The sequence below is a fragment of the Hyperolius riggenbachi genome, chromosome 6 (assembly GCF_040937935.1).
Source record: "Hyperolius riggenbachi isolate aHypRig1 chromosome 6, aHypRig1.pri, whole genome shotgun sequence".
In the NCBI taxonomy this organism is placed as follows: domain Eukaryota; kingdom Metazoa; phylum Chordata; class Amphibia; order Anura; family Hyperoliidae; genus Hyperolius; species Hyperolius riggenbachi.
The window spans coordinates 236,647,626-236,669,437 of record NC_090651.1 but is presented as its reverse complement, the minus strand read 5'-3'; the positions used below and the strand labels follow the sequence as shown (position 1 = coordinate 236,669,437).

General features: G+C 43.0%; 1 protein-coding gene across 2 annotated transcripts in view; it reads left to right on the top strand.

Moving 5' to 3' along the window:
* The window catches only part of P3H1 (prolyl 3-hydroxylase 1), a 55,563-nt gene that overhangs the window by 8,037 nt on the left and 25,714 nt on the right, over positions 1–21,812 (top strand). For both annotated transcript variants that reach the window (XM_068240559.1, XM_068240558.1), the window contains exons 2-8: positions 316–468; positions 3,708–3,897; positions 5,514–5,645; positions 13,889–14,028; positions 16,518–16,607; positions 18,583–18,635; positions 20,912–21,033. In XM_068240559.1, coding sequence (XP_068096660.1) covers positions 316–468; positions 3,708–3,897; positions 5,514–5,645; positions 13,889–14,028; positions 16,518–16,607; positions 18,583–18,635; positions 20,912–21,033 — 880 coding nt within the window. The remainder of the gene's footprint in view (positions 1–315; positions 469–3,707; positions 3,898–5,513; positions 5,646–13,888; positions 14,029–16,517; positions 16,608–18,582; positions 18,636–20,911; positions 21,034–21,812) is intronic.

Genomic DNA, 21,812 nt, shown 5'->3' with positions numbered 1-21,812 from the left:
CGTTTTTTGATTGGAATCAAAAATCGGATGTATAAAAAAATCGGAATTGCATGTAGTGTGCAAGAGACCTTAAAATCGGAAATCAGAATCGTATTTGAAAATAGATTAAAAATCGGAATTGCATGTAGTGTGCAAGAGGCCTCATAGTGTTTATTGCACCTTACAGAATAGGAAAACAGTACAAATAGCAGATAAAATGCTACTCTAGAATGGTAAAATTTCTGTACTAGATCGCTATCAGAGCAGAGATTTAGGTTGTATTAATGTTTTTTTTTTTTTTTTTTTTTTACATATGTGATATCTTGTATTTTCCAGATCCACAAGCTAGATAAGGCTGTGGCAGCAGCGCACACCTTTTTTGTGGGGAACCCTGAGCACATGGAGATGAGACAGAACTTGGAGTATTACAAGATGATGGCTGGCGTGTCAGAATCTGACTTCAAAGACTTGGAAGCTAAGCTGCACATGGTGAGTGTATAGAGGCTGGGATCCCAGGGTGTCAGAGGAATGCAGAGGTGGAGATTATTGGTGTTTGCACCTCAGTAGCTTTGGTTGGTCAGTCCATGCTTAGGCCTCTCAGAACATGAAAACACTTTGTTTCCGGGTCACTTGCTGCATTATGTGAGGTCTTGTCATGTAGACAGAGCAGCTGAACTAGGTGTCAAGTTCTCCTCTGTTTTCTCTTTCTATAATTACAGTGAATTGTAGTTAACCATAGAGGAAGAGAAGAGAAACTACAACTGCAGACAGGTCTTCTTTATGCCTCATAGCGTCGTACTTGAGGAAGAAAACTGATTGATTTTAAAAAATCTTGCATCCGCACTTGTATTAGCCAGTAAAAGATGTATATACAGTATAAATAATAATACAGTACAATCCCTCCATACTCAAGAACGTAAGGTATACTGTGGTGCTGGATCTTAATTCAGTCAATAATTGGGAGTCATTTTTCTTTTCAATGCTCCAGCAAGTGAGCACAGACAATGTTCAAACTAAATCAAAATGCACAGTGCTCAATATGCAGATATTTGCATGTAATAATCACACAACAGCTTGCACAGGAAGCATAGCTATCACCTGTTAAAGGACCACCAAGGTGACATGATGAGATAGACATGTGTATATACAGTGCCAAGCACACAAATGACTATGCTCTGTTCCTTTTTTTTCTTTCTCTACCTGAAAGAGTTAAACATCGGATATGCAAGTTTCTATGTGGGTCGGGACTGGGTCAGATTATAGCACAACCCTCACTGGAAAGGAATTGCAGCAATAAAACGCTTTCCTGTCAGTAAATAAGCTCTGGCATACTGCAATGAAGGTGTCATTGAGCAGAGACAATACAACTCTAAAAAAACAAGTAGAAACTAGATTTAGGTATAAAATAAAACTGTGAGATATCTAAAAAAAAAAAAAAAAAAGTCTTTTTTAGGTGAAGGATAGATACAATTGTTTATCTGATCACTTTATTTTCACCTAGGATGTCTTTAGTGCAGGTACAGTACTTAGCACCTTTGTCAACATTTCTGTGCAGTCTGGATGATGCTGTAGTGTTGCAGCCATGTACAAGCAAATCACAGATGATACGACAGCAGCTTACACAGGAAGCTTAGGTCTCACCCACTGGTGCTTTTGAGGTAATCCACACAGGCCCACAGTAGTGTGCAGATAGCAACAAGGCTACAAGCGGCTGCCAGTCCACTGCTCATGGGTCTCCTGACGTATGATGCATATGCCCGCCCATTTTCCCCTATAGCTGGATACAGAATATTGCAGGGGCCAAAAAACAAGTTTACTATAACAGAAGTTCTATTTTATCTGGGTTTACTATAGAAGGTGTTACTCCCATATACTTTTAATGGTGCTTGGCTGGGACCTAGACGTATAGTTTTATACCCGAATGTTTACTATATCAGAGTTTATTATAACGAGATTATACTGTAGTAATAATAATGTCTATTTTTGTATTTTCTGTCCTCAGAGAATACAGTGCACACGTGTAACCTTGACTTATAAACCAATCTGTAACCTGTGTTCATCTGTTATTTTCCTACTGTTCTCCAGTATTATCCTCACCTTTGCACTTTCTCCTGCACTCTACTTTAGTCGCCATTCCATATCCTCTCATAGGCCTAGTGCACACCAAAAACCGCTAGCAGATCCGCAAAATGCTAGCAGATTTTGAAACGCTTTTTCTTATTTTTCTGCAGCGTTTCAGCTAGCATTTTGCGGTTTTGTGTAGCGGTTTTGGTATAGTAAATTTCATGTATTGTTACAGTAAAGCTGTTACTGAACAGCTACTGTAACAAAAAACGCCTGGCAAACCGCTCTGAAGTGCCGTTTTTCAGAGCGGTTTGCGTTTTTCCCATACTTAACATTGAGGCAGAAACGCATCCGCAATCCAAAATCTGCAGCAGCCCGGGAGTATGCGTTTCTGCAAAACGCCTCCTGCTCTGGTGTGCACCAGCCCATTGAAATACATTACCCTAGCAGATCCGCACCCGCAAGCGGATCGCAAACTGCAGCCGAACCGCTCTGGTGTGCACTAGGCCATACAGAACTTCTTCCGAGCTTCTCCTCTGCTTTGGAATTGCTTTTCACATGCGATTTATTACTTTTTAGTGCGGTTTAGACCACAAGCACGCAATATACCTCTTCAGTCAAGTGTATAATTTGACCTAGTGCTTCCTATAATACGCACAGTGATAGTCATACTCATTGCCACCTCATATAAGATTTACTTATTTTTATTATTGTTAGGGCCAGTGCCTTCTAGATTGAAGGCTCACAAGGGCTTGAGTCTCCATACTTACCATAGATGGTTTTCTCACAGCTGTATGTGTTGGTGTGAAGAAATTACCCATGCTTGAGGCTGGGAACACACAAAGAAGAAAAGAAATGGGGAGCGCTAGAAGTAATGACCGGACTGTAACCCAAAAATTGGGGAGCCGTTTCCCTTACAAAGCGTACTGTGGGAAAAGAATTTAAGGGACTGTCTACTTACAGTATCAAAAAGTTTATTGAAAAAAGACCAAAAATAGATAGCACATTGTATTACAATGTGCTATCTATTTTGGGTCTTTTTTCAATAAACTTTTTGATACTGTAAGTAGACAGTCCCTTAAATTCTTTTTCCGCTGGGAACACACTAGGCAGAAACGCTAGCGTTGTGTAAAAAGCAGCGGTTATGTGTATAATGTTACTCAATGGGTAGCATAAAAAAAAAAACCTTGGGTATGCATTTTGTAATATGCGTTTTAAAAATGCTGGTTTTGTTGCATATTTTTCAAAAACGCACATAATGAAAGTGAATGGTGACGCAATATAATGCGGTTTGTATGCGTTTTTATATGCGTTTTTAAAAGAAAAACAATTTTTTCTGATGTATTTTGCTTCCCGTTGTCTTCCTAGTGATTTGCATAAAATGCAATAGAAAAACACATGCAAAACGCTTATGCGCATTGTATATGCGAACTGCAAATGCATTAAAACGCATGCAAGATGCAAACGTACTAAAAATGCACAAGGCAGAAAACTCGACCTTTCACGCACTGACAAGTGCGCACCCAGCCACAATCTTAACCACTTCAGTTTCCAGGGTTTTTAGAGTGGTCCTGAACTCTTGCACTGGACAGAAGGAAAATATATATTTTATAAAATATATATATATTAGGATGATCCAATGGTTTGTCTCTGTTTTCTCTTAGCAAGAATTCCGTAAGGGTGTTGGCTATTACATAGATGAGGAGTATGGTGAATCCATTATCCACTTTGAAAAAGCCCTGGAGGAATATGTTCTTGCAGAGGCTGAATGCCGCAGTCTCTGTGAAGGGCCGTATGACTATGAAGGATACAACTACATGGATTATAATGCAGACTTATTCCAAAGTATTACAGGTAAGACACAGTTACACCACTGGGAATCTATTAGCTGCTGGTTTACATACGGTAATACCCTCTTTGTATGTATAGTTTAGCATGGTGGCCTAGTGGTTAGCACTCGCCTTGCAGCACTGGGTCCCTGGTGTGAATCCCAGACAGGTGAACATGTGCACGGAGTTTGTGGGTAGGAACACACTAGGCAGAATCGCATATGCGTTTTCTATACCACATAGTGGAAATCACATATGCGGTTCTGCCTAGTGTGTTCCTACTCTAAATGTTCCCCTGTGTCTGTGTGTTTTTACCCCAGGCACTCTGGCTTCCTCCCACATCCCAAAAACATACAGATAAGTAAATTGGCTCCCCCCTAAATTTTCCCTAGACTACGATACATACACTACATGATACGTACATGGACATATGACTATGGTAGGGATTAAATTGTAAGCTTCTGTGAGGGATAGTTAAGTGACAAGACAATATACTCTGCACAGCGCTGCAGAAGATGTCTGTGCTATATAAATGCTAAATAATGATAGTTAATAGCCTCTTAGGACATCCATATTTACCTATGGCATATTCTCCTCACTGTGTATTTGTATGTAAACCTTAGTGGAGTGATGCCCGTCCCCCGTAAGTACATCGGCGTGAGCAGCAGCCACCATGTTACAGCTGTGGTTTCCTGATGTGCAGTATCCACACCAATGTGAACTGAAGATGCCAGTTTCATATTCTAGCCACATGGTGCCACTGAGGGAGCCAGGGCAGTCAGTGGGGGCAGAAACAGGCATAAAAGCCCCCACATTTCTAATCCCCTTTCACACTATTTAATTTAAAGTGTTTAAGTTGGTCTTAAATTTAATTTAACCTTAAAATCACAATTGGTACTTACTTGGGGATTCCTCCAGCCCACTGTGGCCGCACGATCCCCCGGCTCCTCTCCTGGTCCCGCTGGTGGCTCAGTTAATTGGCGACTTCCGCCTGACGTCGCCAGTATTATTATTCGCCGTGCAAGTTACGTGCCGTCATGCCAGCCAGCATGAGAGTCCTGCGCATGCGTGGTTCAGAGTTAGAGAACTGTGCAAACGCAAGAATCTAACCTGCGTCATCACGTCAGCCGGCGTGATGATGCATAACGTGCATCGTGGGGATTCGTACTGGCGACATCAGGTGGAAGTCACCAATTAACAGAGCCACCAGCGAGCCCGGGAGAGGAGCCAGGAGGACGCTGGAGGAAGCCCCAGGTAAGTACAAATTTGTGATTTTTAAAACTTGCTCAGTATCACTTTAAATACATTTCTGTGCAAAAGGGGTGTGTGTGTGTGTGTGTGTGTGTGTGTGTGTGTGTGTGTGTGTGTGTGTGTGTGTGTGTGTGTGTGTGTGTGTGTGTCTCGATTGTAGTCACATGCACATTCCCAAAGCAAAAATTTTAGTAAATCAACCACGTGTCTGGCTTTTTAAGTGAATCGTTTGAACAGTGTTATTAAACCAGCAGCCTGTCAAGCCCATGACTTGCAGTATCCGTTGGTTCTGTTAGGCCATGTCTCTTCCTTGTAAACCTTCAGTATTCTTCCGGCGTGGTTGGATTGATCACATCATTCCTAACAATTCCACATGTTGTTCTGTTGTAGATCATTATGTGCAGGTCACAAACTGCAGACAAGCCTGTGTCTCTGAACTGGCTACACCACCTGGCTCCGAAAAGCCCATTGAAGATTTCCTTCCATCATATTTCAACTATCTACAGTTCGCCTATTACAGCAGTAAGTCTAACTTCCAGCCTGTTTAGGTTTCTAGTATTCAGTTAAGTTATGTTAATCCTATCTAATAAAATCCCTGTGTCGCTGCGTCCAACTGTTCCTGTGTCCGTGTTTTTTTTTGCTACTGCACATGTGCGCAGCACGGACAGCCATTGGGACAGGAGGAGGGGGCCAGGGAGCCGGGCGGACAGGTGCGCATGCGCACTGACTGGCGGTGATGGCTTGAAAAGACTTAGAGCCCGTTTTTAAATGGGCTTAGGTCAACTAGAAGTAAAATAAAGGCAACGTGGGTCTGTGGACCAGGCATAGATGGAAGTTATAAATTACAATGCCCTGTGTATTCCTGACTCGGAGATCTCACCTTAGGCCCCGTTTACACTGCACGCGTTTCCAGCCACGTTTAAGAAACGCGTGCAGGTGGCCGACACGCACGACATCAGACATTGCATAGAGTGCAATGTCTGATGTGATGTTCACACTGCATGCGTTCCGGACCTGTGCGGTCCGGGAACGCATGCTGCACGCATTTTTTTGTAAAAACGCATGGCTGTCCCATTCACTTTTCAGTGATGGGATCAGCCACGCAACGCACACAAACGCGGATGGCGTGCGTTCGCATGCGTTGCGTTCCGCATGCGTGGCCATCCGCGTTTGTGTTGCGAACGGGGCCTTAGAATAATGGCTTCTTGCTGATTAGTTACAGATTGTAGCAGTTACATGTATTTCCTGTCCGTGGTTTATAGCTAGCTACACCGGTACTGTTTTTAGAGATACTTTGCAGACATTATGTAGATACAGATGGCTGATATTAGAACTAATAGGCATCATCTTTTGTCTGCACATTTGAGGGGCCTATTTAACAGTGTTGATACACGGCCACCTTTCATCTCATCACAGCATATTGCAAAACGGCCTAGTTATGAAGTTTTCTGTGGTGCACCGCAGCAATGAGCAGCATTACGGTATTTCTCTCTTGGCTGTCAGTTTCCAATTTGTTTAAATTGTTGCCACTCACAAGCTTCTCTGTGACTCGAAAAAATTATAGTATTCACCATCTTCAAGTTTGCAAGCAAAACTACAGTATCATATTTGTTCTTGCAAAAATGTTCATACATGTGTTTTTCCTTTTAAATAAGGACTAAAATGCATGCATGTTGCAATTTTTATATGATAAGATGGGTTGCCCCACCCAATTAGACTCGCAGTTTGTCTCCTTTGCCTTATAATTGATGAAGAAATGAGCAGGGACTTGAAATTATTCATATCCCAAGTTTTGTTCCGTGCTCGTCAGGAGATTGTCCTTAAATGGCTCGCCCCTTGATACCCCCTCATTTGCTAGTTGGAAGGCACGCATGGACCGTACTCTTCCATATAAAACATTGCTTTATATACACAAAAAGACCCCTGATAAATTCCACACTGTATGGGAACGCTGAATCGAAAGATAATTATTTACTCCAGGTATCTCCCCTCATATAGGATATCTCTCGTTACACTATTCCTCTCTACAGAAATGTCTAACTTGTAACATTGATTATCTTGCAACACCTCCCTCTCCTTTACCAGGTATGTCAAAATAACATTTTATTCATAATTACTGTATCATGATTATTCCTCGACTCATCATGGATCTGTATGTGCTCTGTAATTCTTCCTTATGTGTTGCACCAACACTGTTGTAAGTTAAATGCAATATTTCAATAAACATTTGTTTGGGTTAAAAAAATGGGTGCATGTTTGTCAAGCTATACAGCATGCAGAGCCTTTGAAAATTATATATGTGTGTGTGTGTGTGTGTGTGTGTGTGTGTGTGTGTACCCAAACCATCTCGATTGAGTTCAGGTCTGATGACTGTGGAGGCCAGGTCATCTGGCGCAGCACTAAATCACTCTCCTTCCTGGTGAAATAGCCCTTACACAGCCTGGAGGTGTGTTTGGGGTCATTGTCCTGTTGAAAAATAAATGATGGTCCAACTAAACGCAAACCGGATTGAATAGCATGCCGCTGCAAGCTGCTGTGGTAGCCATGCTGGTTCAGTATGCCTTCAATTTTGAATAAATCCCCAACAGTTTCACCAGCAAAGCACCCCCACACCTCCTTTATGCTTCACGGTGGGAACCAGGCATGTAGAGACCATCCGTTCACCTTTTCTGCGTCGCACAAAGACACGGTGGTTGGAACCAAAAATCTCAAATTTGGACTAATCAGACCAAAGCACAGATTTCCACTGGTCTAATGTCCATTCCTTGTGTTCTTTAGCCCAAACAAGTCTCTTCTGCTTGTTGCCTGCCCTGAGCAGTGGTTTCCTAGCATTCTACCATGAAGTCTCCTCTTAACAGTTGTTCTAGAGATGTCTGCTGCTAGAACTCTGTGTGGCATTGACCTGTCTCTAATCTGAGCTGCTGTTAACCTGCCATTTCTGAGGCTGGTGACTCAGATGAACTTAACCTCCGCAGCAGAGGTGACTCTTGGTCTTCCTTTCCTGGGGCGGTCCGCATGTGAGCCAGTTTCTTTGAAGCGTTTGATGGTTTTTGATACTGCACTTGGGGACCCTTTCAAAGTTTTCCCAATTTTTCGGACTGACCTTCATTTCTTCAAGTAATGATGGCCATTCGTTTTTTCTTTACTTAGCTGCTTTTTTCTTGCCATAATACAAATTTTAACAGTCTATTCAATAGGACTATCAGCTACAGTATGTATCCACCTGACTTCTCCACAACACAACTGATGGTCCCAACCCCATTTATAAGGCAAGAAATCCCACTTATTAAACCTGACAGGGCACACCAACCATTTCAGGTGACTACCTCTTGAAGCTCATCAAGAGAATGCCAAGAGTGTGCAAAGCAGTAATCAAAGCAAAAGGTGGCTACTTTGAAGAACCTAAAATATGACATATTTTCAGTTGTTTTACACTTTCTGGTTATGTACTATACTTCCACATGTTAATTCATAGTTTGGATGCCTTTAGTGTGAATCTACAATGTTCATAGTCATGAAAATAAAGAAAACTTTTTGAATGAGGTATGTCCAAACTTTTGGTCTGTTGACAAGTCTACCATACTTCCAGGTCGTCTGAGAACAAAACCTTTATAAACCAGTTCAGCAGCTTAGTGTAGAAATCTGCACTTACATTGGTAAGACGTAAAAGTTCCCGACATTCATCATCAGAGATAACTCCATCGGTTACCACCCTCTGAGATCCATTTAGTGTTTGGGAGTTCATCACTACACTGACCTCGTCAAACAACACTGGACCACCTGTGGGAGGAACAAATTATTAAAAACACCTCTAACATCACAAGTGCATATCTATCTATCTATCTATCTATCTATCTATCTATCTATCTATCTATCTATCTATATATATATATATATCCCATTACTTGGTCTTGCTTGAAATACACTCCGATGCGTAAAGCATGAAAGAGCCTTAAAGCGGAATATAACCCTGCATTTCAACTTTGCTCTAAAACATTATTTACAGTATATTATATGCAACCAGCATTTTTTTTTTTTACTAGACCAGCATTGGAAGGTTTACACGGAGCTTTAAAGTTCCTGGAGATTTCTGCAGACGCATCCGAAGCTGACATAGATACATTTTGTTTACATAAATGTATCTAAGTGTTGAATGTGACTCACTCTCTCTGACTGAGAAGGAGCTGGAGGACAGCCAAAGAGTGTGTAACAGTTCTCAATAGATGCATTTAACTAAATAGAATGTAACAATCTGAACTTCTGCATATCTCTCCACGGAACTTTAAACCTCTGTGTTTAACCCTTCCAATGCTGGTCTAGTAAAAAAAAAAAAAATCTTTTTTGCATATAATATGCTGTAAATAATGTTTTAGAGCAAAGTTGAAATGCAGGGTTATATTCCGCTTTAAGGAAAACTAAAGCTAAGTACGCATCTTTAACCAGTTTACCCCCGCCCGTACGGATTTCTCCGTCCCTTTTTCCATCCTTTAACCCCCAGGGACGGAGAAATCCGTACTTTGCGCACTCCCGCCGCTGCCCGCGCTCCCGCTCGTAAACACGCCGCCCGCCGCTAGTAAACACGCCGCCGCCCGCTCGCCTGGAGATCAATGAACGGGAAAATCCATTCCCGTTCGTTGATCTTAGCCCCGCAATGATCCGCTGCACCTCCGATGGGCAGCGCGATCATTGTGAGAAAAATCAAACACTTACAGCCTCCTTATACTTCCTCCAAGCTTCCGGAAGGACGCTTGGAGGTCGCATTAACCTGCCTGGCGTTCTATTAAGATCGCCAGGCAGGCTGCGGGAGGGTTTTTTTTTAATAAAAAAAAAACTATTTCATGCAGCCAACTGAAAGTTGGCTGCATGAAAGCCCACTAGAGGGCGCTCCGGAGGCGATCTTCCGATCGCCTCCGGCGCCCAGAATAAACAAGGAAGGCCGCAATGAGCGGCCTTCCTTGTTTTGCTTACATCGTCGCCATAGCGACGAGCGGAGTGACGTCATCGACGTCAGCCGACGTCCTGACGTCAGCCGCCTCCGATCCAGCCCTTAGCGCTGGCCGGAACTTTTTGTTCCGGCTACGCTGGGCTCAGGCGGCTAGGGGGGCCCTCTTTCGCCGCTGCTCGCGGCGGATCGCCGCAGAGCGGCGGCGATCAGGCAGCACACGCGGCTGGCAAAGTGCCGGCTGCGTGTGCTGCTTTTTATTTGAGCCAAATCGGCCCAGCAGGGCCTGAGCGGCAGGCTCCGGCGGTACTGGACGAGCTGAGCTCGTCCAGACCGCCCAGCAGGTTAAAGCAAAAAGTTACTGTGGCCATCTTGTGGCCAAATAGTAAAACTACACCCTACACATTTTTCATATACAAATAAATTACTTTTACACAAAAAATTAACTCCCACACTCCCAATTTTTTATTTTTTTTTGTAATAAAAAAAAATTAACAAATGTACAATAAAAAAAAAATACATAAATAGTTACCTTAGGGACTGAACTTTTTAAATATTTATGTCAGGAGGGTACAACACTGTTACTTTATAAACTATGGGCTTGTAATTAGGGATGGACGCAAAACTGAAAAAAAATGCACCTTTATTTCCAAATAAAATATTGGCGCCAAACATTGTGATAGGGACATAATTTAAATGGTTTTATAACCAGGACAAAAGGGCAAATACATTTCATGGGTTTTAATTACAGTAGCATGCATTATTTAAAAACTATAATGGCGGAAAACTGAAAAATTAATTTTTTCCCACATTTTTCCTATTTTCCCATTAAAACATATTTAGAATAAAATAATTCTTGGCATAATGTCCCACCTAAAGAAAGCCTAATTGGTGGTGGAAAAAACAAGATATAGATCGTTTAATTGTGATAAGTAATGATAAAGTTATAGACGAATGAATGGAAGGAGCGCTGAAAGGTGAAAATTGCTCTGGTGGTCAGGGGGTAAACACCCTCAATGGTGAAGTGGTTAAAGGACAACTGAAGTGAGAAGAATATGGAGGCTGCCATATGTATTTCCTTTTAAACCATACCAGTTGCCTGGCTTTCCTGTTGATCTATTGGGCTACAGTAGTGTCTGGATTACACTGGAAACAAGAATGCAGCTAATCTGGTCAGATCTGACAATGTCATAAACAGTTTGCCACACATACACCATACCTTTTTCTTTTTATCCAGAATGGAATGATATATGGATGAAAAGTGAAAAAGATTAAATTTTGAAGCTGCTTCTTTGTTCAAGTGAGTCTCCTGGATACAAACTGTATCCACATTTTTTTTACTTAACAAGTTTTTGTAATAAATATCTCTTCCTGTGTGAGTTTAATCCTCTCACATTAAGAGATAAGATTTTCAATTCACGTGACATCTCTATAATTCAATGTTGTAACACATGCATACAATATCTTATTAGTAACTCTACTCCATAATTCACAATCATTATTATCTATTACCAAAATCAGAAGAGGAGGTACATCGCTCTCAATCCTGTTAGGAGAAATATTTGTTACTGAGCATATTATTGAAAAGAACAACAATAACAAGAAAAACAATAACAAAAACATAAGCAGAAACATTGTAACCACAGGTGACATCTATAAGGAGTCACTGGTTAAATAAAAAGGTTGTGTCAGGTCAGAGCCTAAGGCCCCGTTCACACTTGCGGTTTGAGTCCGCAAGTGTCCGGGGGTCCAGGACCGGGGGCCGCAAAGAGACCGTACGGGTCTCTGCGGTGGCCACAAGTTGCGGATCCGGAATGTATCAGTTCCGGCTACAATAAAGTAGCCGGAACTAGATACATTGCAGTGCCAGAAAGGCACTGCAAGCATGGGGGATACCAGCGTGTAGTCCGGGCCCTCCAAGTGGCATAGGACCGGTGCTGGAAGCATCCGGTCCTATTCCCAGTGTGATGAGAAACATCCGAAACATCTGTTTCTCATTGCACAGCATGGCCGCATGTTCGGATCAGGATCCAGCCCGGGTGCGTGGGCCGGATGATCCGGACCCGAAAAATAGCGCATGTTGGAAAAGTGTCCGGATCCGGCTCCGTTCTGTACAGAAGGGACGCATGTGAACGTCCACATAGACTTTGCATTGCTATGCGGAACGTACGTTCCGTTTGTACAGTATACGGTCCGGATCCGATCAGGCGAATCCGGACAGCGAACGCTAATGTGAGCCAGGCCTAAATAGGCTTAAGTCTACAGCCGTATAACTATAGAAGTTGGAACAATTCTCCTAATTGGATAAATCCAAAGGAGGAGTGTTCAGTGGGGGGAACGTTGTGGATGAAGCACCTATAAGTATACTTCAAGAACCACCTGATGCTGCAGGGGATTTATTATTTTCTTCTGTTTCTACAGTCCAGTCCATCTGCTGGTGTTTAGATGAAGATGGCTTCCCTACTCTCTCTGAGTGATGAGACTTGCAGATTCCATTGCTGCTGGAGATCCAGACCCTCTTTAGGATTCTTTAAAACTGACAGACCTCCATGTCTGTGGATCAGCAACTTTGTAGGAAATCCCTATCTATAAGGGAGTTTGTTCTTTCTCAAGGTAGTAGTGATGGAAGCAAATTCTCCTCTAGCTTGACGTGTCATTTGTAGTAGATCAGGGTAAAGGGATAAATCTTGGTATGGAGATGGTAATTTCTGTCTTCTTCTTGTAGCTGATAGAAAAGGCTCTCTCACATGGTAGAAATGGATGCGTATTATAACACCTCTGGGGACTTTTTCTGGTAAGAAGTTAGGCTTGGGAAGTCTGTGAGCTCTGTCTATGACCAATTCACTTTCTGGGATTCCTGGGAGAGTAGCTTTAACTATTTCTTTGACATGCTGTTTCAGATCGTCAGTTGTCCAGATTCAGCAATGCCCCTGATTTTAACATTATTCCTCCTGTTTCTATCCTCTGAGTCGATCATCTTCTCTTTCATCCATCTAACTTCCTCAATTAACTCTTCATGAGAGTCCACCAGTTCGTTATGGGCCACTGTAACATCTCTCATCTTGCTCTCTATTTTAGTGATTCTAGTGTTGGTCTCAAAGGCGAACTGCGTCATCTGATTGGACATAAGTCTCAGATCCCTGTGTAAGGTACTTCTGAAAGAAATCATGAAGTCCTTCAAGAATGCTTGTGTGATCGGCTGATCATTAGCAGGGAAGTCTGCTAAGAGGTCTGATTCACTCTCATCAGGGTCAGATATGATGAAATCATGGCCTACCTGAGCCCCATGCTCCTCTATGCGCTGCTTTGAATTTGCCAGGCTCCTGGAGGTCGCGGTGTCCGGCGAGGTGTCCCAAGCTCCTTTTTGCAGCGATTTGTCTTGTCCTGGGGTCTGTAAGCCATGGGTTAAAGGAAAAGGCTGACCTTGATACAGAGGAGACTTGAAGTCTGCATGACGCTGAGAGTGTCCTCAGGGCAGGTGCCATCTTGGATTGTAGTGCTGTAGAAAGTTTCCTGGGCTTGGGACTTTGTCTTCCTCTCTTGTAGGATACTCTGCGATAGTCCATGATGATCAGAGATTGTTCCCCTGCCAGATCTGTTTCCAGGCGTTCTTGAGTGCTGTGAGCCGCTGTATTAAGTGCTTCAGCAGAGAGCTCTGGGATGAAGCCACCATTCAGCTCCCTGGCCAGCCACACCCCCCACTCTGTGTAGCGTAGAACTTGTTTATCTTGGTGAAGAAAATGGCAAATCTAGTTAGTTTTTATTAGTGTTAGAATGACTTGGAAATAAGAGAGGTAACTCCTGTGTTCTTTGCTTCTTATAGTTGAAAACTACACCAAAGCAATTGAAGGTACCAAAACCTACCTGCTGTTCCATCCTAAGGATGAAGTGATGAACCAGAATCTGGTCTACTATACTGCGGTGCTGGGTGAGGGACAGGCAGAATTGATTCAGCCTAGAGAGGTAAGTCTGATATTTCTAGAGCGCAAACACCCATTAATCAGGGACTTATTACCACTCCACAGTGGTGTATTACTGTGGTAGCCATGTGTACAGCCAAGCTTAGTTTCTTGATGGTGATTTTTTTATGTCAGCATTATTCAGCTACTTCCTGAAAGAGACTTCAAGTCTGACTTGTGACGCCTTCAATATGACATATCGAATGCGTCATGGAGTCACAAACGCAAGTTTCAGTGCAAGCAACCAGAATGACATTTTTTGGGGTAAATCAACTTTTTTTTTTTTTCCCTCCCCACTCTCTGGCTCTGCTAGCAAACACTGGCTGTTTCTAATCAGAGTCTCTCTCATCCAAGTGTGAAATTTGTCACCTAGCATTTCTGGGTAGTTATATAGCTCATCCATCAGATGAAGGGTAGATGTCAGCCTGACAGAACCTCATAAACAGCAGTCTTCTCCAGACTGATCGGCCCCGATCTCAGCAGGGAATCTGACACGTAGCCCTGCTGTTCGAGCTTCAAAGACTTCTGGCCTGAGTTGAAAAAGACACAGAAGTGATTCTTATCACTCCAGCTGGAGACTCCCAAAAGTTCAACCAACCTTAACAAGTATATTTAACAATGGGCACAGTTTTGTAATATTTCTGGTGTTACCAAGAGAGCAGGTCCTTCAAATTCAGAGTTTACTGGACTTCACGTGACACTGGTTCTGAGAGGTTTCCTTACCAATCGGACTCCCAGAACTGAAGTAAGGCCCAGTGCACACCGAGCGGTTTTTGGAGCGATCCGCCGCCCGCATCCGCCTCTAAAAACGCTTGTCTAATGTATTGCAATGGGATGGTGCACACCGGCGGTTTGCGTTTTTTGCCAAGCCGCAAACGCGCCTCCTGCTGCGCGTTTGCGGTTTTCGGAAGCGTTTCGTCCTCAATGTAAAGTATAGGAAAACCGCAAACCGCTCTGAAAAAACTGCTAGTTCAGAGCGGTTTGCCAGGCATTTTTGTTACAGTAGCTGTTCTGTAACAGCTTTTACTGTAACAATATGTGTAATCTGCTACACAAAAACGCACCCAAAACCGCTAGGTATGTTTAGAAAACCTCTCTAAACATACCTAGAATCGCTCTGAAATCGGCTCCCAAAACCGCTAGCATATTGCGGATCTGCTAGCGGTTTTGGTGTGCACTGGGCCTAAGACTGTTTTAAAATAACCCACTAGTACACCAGGCGTCTGACCCCTCAAGTTTGATATTATTATCGATTAATTTCTGATCGACCTGAAAATGTTATTAGATTTAACATAACCTGTACGGTTTTGGAGATCGTACACCTATCATGATTCAGATATATTCCTGTGTCCATGAGAAGGGGCGGGCACATCTCATGCTCCAAAGAGGTGTTATCCACACCCCCTAACTCCTCCTTGCTGAAGTGAGGGATATAACTTAACTGGGCCCAGGTTGTCCAGGGTCCTTCACCTTTAATCTGACGTCGAATTAACATCAAATCGCCCAGGCCGCAGGGACATGGGCCAAAACCTCCATCTTGGATTATTTTTCACAAAGGTCTCAGGCCGCATGGCAATCGGCCATTCTGGACTTAGATTGTCGCATGGACTACCAATAATGGTATTTGAACTGTACATTAAAGACATTCTGTTTCTTTTCATCTCTATTCTCTTTCTATCAAACCAATCTGTTCTGCCGGACAGGTATATCTATCTGTGGGCTAAATTAGGCTGTGTGTATGTATTTTTGAATAAAAACTAACGATTTTATTGTATATATTTTTGAATAAAAACTAATGATTTTATCATTCAGTCTTGTGCCTGTTCTGGTCATCTGATTTCGGCTACAACGAATCTGCCCTCTGAAGAGTCAGTCATACTACCGCATTGTTTTATGATTTTCTTATAAATTGTTGATTTGCTAGCTAGGCTGTAAATAACAGTTTCTTCCTTTTAGGAGTAGCTAGTTGGAGACTGTCTGTTCCATTCAACCAGACATTTACCCGATTTACAGTGCGAAATCGATATTTTTAGTTTAACGATTGTACATGTATGGGTACCTCTAACCAATCTTAACCATTTACTACGCATACAGTGAATTTGCCTCCAGAAGTCTCTAGTGCATGAGACCTGCATGGCAACAGTGGCCTAGTAATAGGGGATTGGTGAGTGATGGTGACATTACATATTGTCGGCAGCTGCGCGACCAATCTCTATTGTCAGTCTACTCACCGTACTTCCTGCATATGCTAACGGGAGCAGATTAGACGGGATTGGCACGCTCTGTCGCATTAACCTTATTCCTCTGACGATCCAGAAACCGGTCTTTGTTGTCCGTCTGCTCACCATACTTCCTGCGTACGCTAACGGGAGCAGATTAGACGGGATCGCAGGGCTGGATTGTCACATGACTGGGCAGGTGATGTAGCACTTTTGGAATGCCTGATTTTTCTTGCAGGTGTGTAAATATGATTGATGTGTCTCTGTGTTTCAGAATATAAAAAAGTACATTCAGCACAGTCTGCTGGAGAAGGAGCTGCTATTCTTTGCTTATGACACCTTTGGAATCCCCTTTGTTGATCCTGTAAGTGAAAACCTAACTCAAACATTTCCCTCTGTTGTCGGGCAGAATTGTTAAAGGAAAACTATCAAAAGGTACCCAAAACAACAAACCCCTTAGTAAAGCACACAGCAATAAAAAAATAAAAGCAATAGGAGTAAAAAAAAATATTTTTTTTTTTCTGTCCCGTATAGATTTTGAGAGCACCAGACCTCAGAGCAGTCCATCTTCACAGGGAACACCACCCTTTGAAGCGAGGTGTTCCATTCCAAACGTAAGCCACGTGGCAATGAGTTAGTACAAGGAGCTAGAGACAAACACACTTGCTCTTACTCTGCCTGCCAACCAGATTGATGAAGGAACTCCTGCAGCATCCACCAATTAACTAACAAATATGCACGCTAGCATTGCCCTCTGATTGGATATTTACCATTGCCAGTCACAGGGCAATGCTTGCGTGCAGCGTACGAGGGATACCGGCGCTGGAGATTTGGGCACAGGATTCAGCCGGTATATGGCTGATCCTGCTGCCGCACAAGTCCCGGCCGTATTAAATTCTATTCCCCCTCCAGGCCGCCATGGATAGTGGGGAATGAAATAATTTGGCTTCCAGGAATTGCTGGAAGCCGAATTAGGTTTTAAAAGTAACTTCAGCTCCGTCTTCTGATGGCGCTGAAGTTACTCCCTGTGCCTGCTATAGCCGTAATTCCCATTACGGCCTATGGTGGAGCCGGCTGCGCCCAAATCTCCTGCTTTGGTTTCAGCGTGTTCGTGCGTGCATGTCCGTTAGGTCATTTGTGGACACTGCAAGAACTCCTGTAATAAATAGGTTGGAGTAGGAGTGTTTGTCTCGCTCCTCAAATTTTCTTGTTGCTGCAGTAATGCAGCATTCACTGTGTGTGTGTGTGTGTGTGTGTGTGTGTGTGTGTGTGTGTGTGTGTGTGTGTGTGTGTGTGTGTGTGTGTGTGTGTGTGTGTGTGTGTGTGTGTGTGTGTGTGTGTGTGTGTGTGTGTGTGCGCGCTGAGAATGGACTCTTCCACACACAAATTCAATGGGCAGTGTCCTCTGTGAAGATGGTCTACTCTGAGGTCCGGCAATCAGTTTCTTTACGGAACATGGTTTTTCACGTAATATGCAGTAAGGGGATGGATTTTTTTTTTTTTATTTTACTCATTACCATTTTTTTTTTTTTACAATTGCTATGTGTTTTATTAAGTGGGGTGAGGCTGAAAAAATGGTAACCTCTTTTCAGTTGTCCTTTAGTTTTTTTTTTTTGTTTGTTTTATACTTTTAAAGTAAGTCTAAATCAAGATTAAAAAAAAAATCGAAGGCTCTAGATCCTAAAGAGCCTTCCAGGTCTCCTCTCCGTCCTGTCATTCCAGCGCTGTCCCTCATTCAAAATTTAAATGTGTCATCGGGACTCCTTGTCAGGCTTCAGAAGTACTTATGTCTGAGTGCATCCAAACACTGGCACATCTGTGCTGCGCATGCGCTAGCTCAGACTCGCGCATACTGATCTGCTAGTCTTCAAAAGTGCTCAGAGCTGCGAGTACTTCTGTGGAGTCCTGAAGGCAAATTCTGACGCTCTGGTTGGATAACTTCAACAGGTTGCCGGCAGGGGAATGAGGGGACGGACAGAGAGGACTGAGAAGGCTCTTGGGTATTCCCTCCCCTCTTCTCATTTTTTTTTCCCTCTGTTGAGGTTTCATTTTAATTTGAACCTTAGCAATGTTATAAATAGTAGATTGTTTTATTTCTGGTGGTGTGCTCTTACTAAATAGAAATTCCTCACTTGCGGTCATGTCACATGTGACAGGAAGTGTGGAGAGTCTCTCCAGTAGGGACACTTGAGTGGAAGAGGAAACAATGAGGGCTACTGAAAGTGCAGTTAATCAGTTTGCTAGTTTAGAGGATGACTTGTTTTCTCTAGTGATTGGCTGCTGCAATACTCTATAAAGCACGGTGTTGCAGGTCTCATTGGTGGTCTCCTTTATTTCAGGACACATGGACCCCAGTTAACATAATGCCCAAGAGACTGCGAGAAAAGCAGAAGTGAGTTTTTGTGCATGTGCCTTTTATCTGAAATGTGCTGACTCCTTTTACTGTCTTCCTGTATTTATTCCTAACTGTGTGAATTATATTTTGGTACTTCTTTTACATTTGAGCTTCTGTTTAGGACAATGTGTCCATAATCTGTCATATTACCTTTGATTAACACTTTTGTGATGAAAACATGCTGTGCGTTACTGCGTGGGAACTTGCCAAGCTGCACTTGATGTGAAAGTCTCATAGGAGTATCATTGCATTGTGTTGCGATGATGTCTGTTGCACTGCAACCGACTCGGGGTGACGGGGTACCCAAGGCCTGCAATGTATGGAGCTGATCTGAAGCAGTTGCCTTCTTTTCAACAACAGTGGAAATTCCCTTTAAAGTGTAACTGGGATGGGGAGGAAAAAATAATGTATACATACTCAGGGCTTCCTCCAAACCCCTTCAGGCCATTTGCTCCCTCGCCGTTCTCCCGGGCTGCCTCGATACTCTGCTATGCGGCCCCGTAAATCTGCCAGTCGGCTTTATTTGGCACATGTGCAGTCTGGCTATGACTGGTCTCCCATTTCGCTCCCATAGCCGGAAGCGCTCTGCCCCTCATGAGCAATGGGTGCACGTGTGGCCGAGTCACGCATGTGCTACTTCTGAGATGTATCCGACCATCTAGCGGGGAGTTGAAGCGGCAACCATACTTTTGTACTGCAGCCAAAGCTGTGGCAAGCTTGTTTTAAAATTCCAAGCCGATTCTGCCCACTGTTTAGGGAGGATGTGGATGCCTCTCCTTTCACTCTATCACCCCTAACTGCTGCTGCAAGGTGGTGCCCTACCAACCTTGAATTGGCTCATGCATATTAGGGGACAGCCTTATTATGCAAAACACTCACTTGCCTTGTGTCCCAGAAATTGGGAGAAACAGGAAATAATATTTAGACTATACGAAGGAAATATTTTGAATCTGTGAGCAAGGTTAGTTGGAGAACCATTATTAGCCAGACCCGCCAACTTCTTTAATATATAATCCAAAGTAACACGTGTTATCCGGTGATATTGGGATTATTTTTAACATGTATAATCTTAAAGGGAACTTTAACTGACCCCCCCCAAAAAACGTTTCACTTACCCGGGGACTTCTACTAGCCCCCTGCAGCCGCCCTGTGCTTGCGCCTGGACTGGCCAGTCAATGTATATATGGATTATTAATGCCTGATTCAACCACCTCCTAATACTGTATATGCCACCTCTACCTCATTTCTGAGGGAACGGCAACACATAACAATATAACTCAGCAATTATAAGTGGTTGCTATTCAGGGTATTACAACAATACAAAACAGTGTTTATTGAATAGCACTACAGTACAAAAGACAACCAACCAATTTTAAAATAAATAAAAACTGGTCTAATAGGAGGGCTCCCAACACACTGCACCCACACTCCAAGCACTCGCTCATACACCCCATCTGGTACCGGTATCGAGGAACACCTATCTCTTCAGAGAGGGGGATAGTTGATTACTATGTGCAGCAGCATGAGGGAGTTGTGATTAATCTTCAGCTATTACATCTCACCACAGGGTCCGGCACTTGTCACCTCCTTCCCAGGAGTCCAGCTTCACAGCTGGGATTGGTCTCCCTTCTGTGCGGCTGTGTGCAGACTCTGTTACCGCTGGTGGGATCAATCGGCGGTGCTGATTACAGCTCAACCCGCTCAATGTATGTTACACGTGCTGGGGAGCTAACACAGATGCCACATGTAATGCTGACGACAAACTGCATTGCAGGGAAGGAATGTTCCTGGACCACGGGACTTGAACCCGCCCACCTATGCGTTATGCCCGCCCCTTTGCGAGCTTTGTCAGGGTGTGCACCAGCAGTGGCCACTGCGCCTGCGTGGCCCTGGACATGCGCATCCTCTATCATTCTCCCATTGCTGTACTGCGCAGGATCATCATCCCGTCATCAATGCAATTTTACATTAATGCACAAATCAATTAAAAAAATATTAGCAGTTGAATGTAAATATAGCAAAAATTACAATTAGTTTTTGCCACAAAGGAATGCAATACCCTCAGTCATTAATGGTTTAAAAGTCATTTTTTAAAAGAAAAGGCTTAAACATTGTAATCACAAGGATAGATTATGCTATGAGTGGAGCCATTTTTTGTGTGTGTTACACTCGTATGGAAATCTGAAAATTCCAAGTGGAAGTGAGAACTGTGTGGAAAGGTTGATGTAATGAATGTTACTTTATCCTGATGGATGTCCTGCATTGTATGGTAGGGTGGAGCGTGAGACAGCAGCTAGAATATCTGAAGAGATTGGCAACCTGATGAAAGAGATTGAAAATCTGGTGGAGGAGAAGACGAAGGAGACTTTTGATCTGGCAAGAAATGTCAGAGAAGGTGAGAGTCGCCCTTACCTGTTCTGTGTATACAATCTCCATCTTTACTGTTACTTTGTAATACAGAGCAGTGAATGCACCATGCAGTATCCAGTATCGGTTACTCAGAATTAATTGCATCATACTTAACCTGCGTGGGGGGCGGGGAGATGTTTAAAGCGGAATATAACCCTGCATTTCAACTTTGCTCTAAAATATTATTTACAGCATATTATATGCAAAAAGCATTTTTTTTTTTTTTACTAGACCAGCATTGGAAGGGTTAAACAAAGAGGTTTAAAGTTCCGTGGAGAGATATGCAGAAGTTCAGATTGTTACATTCTATTTAGTTATATGTATCTATTGAGAAATGTTACACACTCTTTGGCTGTCCTCCAACTCCTTCTCAGTCAGAGAGATGAGTCACATTCAACACTTAGATACAGTTATGTAAACAAAATGTATCTATGTCAGCTTCGGATGCGTCTGCAGAAACTCCAGGAACTTTAAAGCAATGTGTAACCCTTCCAATGCTGGTCTAGTAAAAAAAAATTGCTGGTTGCATATAATATACTGTAAATAATGTTTTAGAGCAAAGTTGAAATGCAGGGTTATATTCCGCTTTAACTGGTCGCTCTGCCTAAAAGAAAGCTATCAATTCACTGCCCCACAGACTCTAATGGAGTCCTTACATCTAAAGCTCTATACACACCAGATGAAACTCTTACCGCCTCTGCTGTGTTTATGGTAGCCCCCTACTCCTCTCAGCCAAGAGATTTGTTCTCCCTGCTTACCTGGATC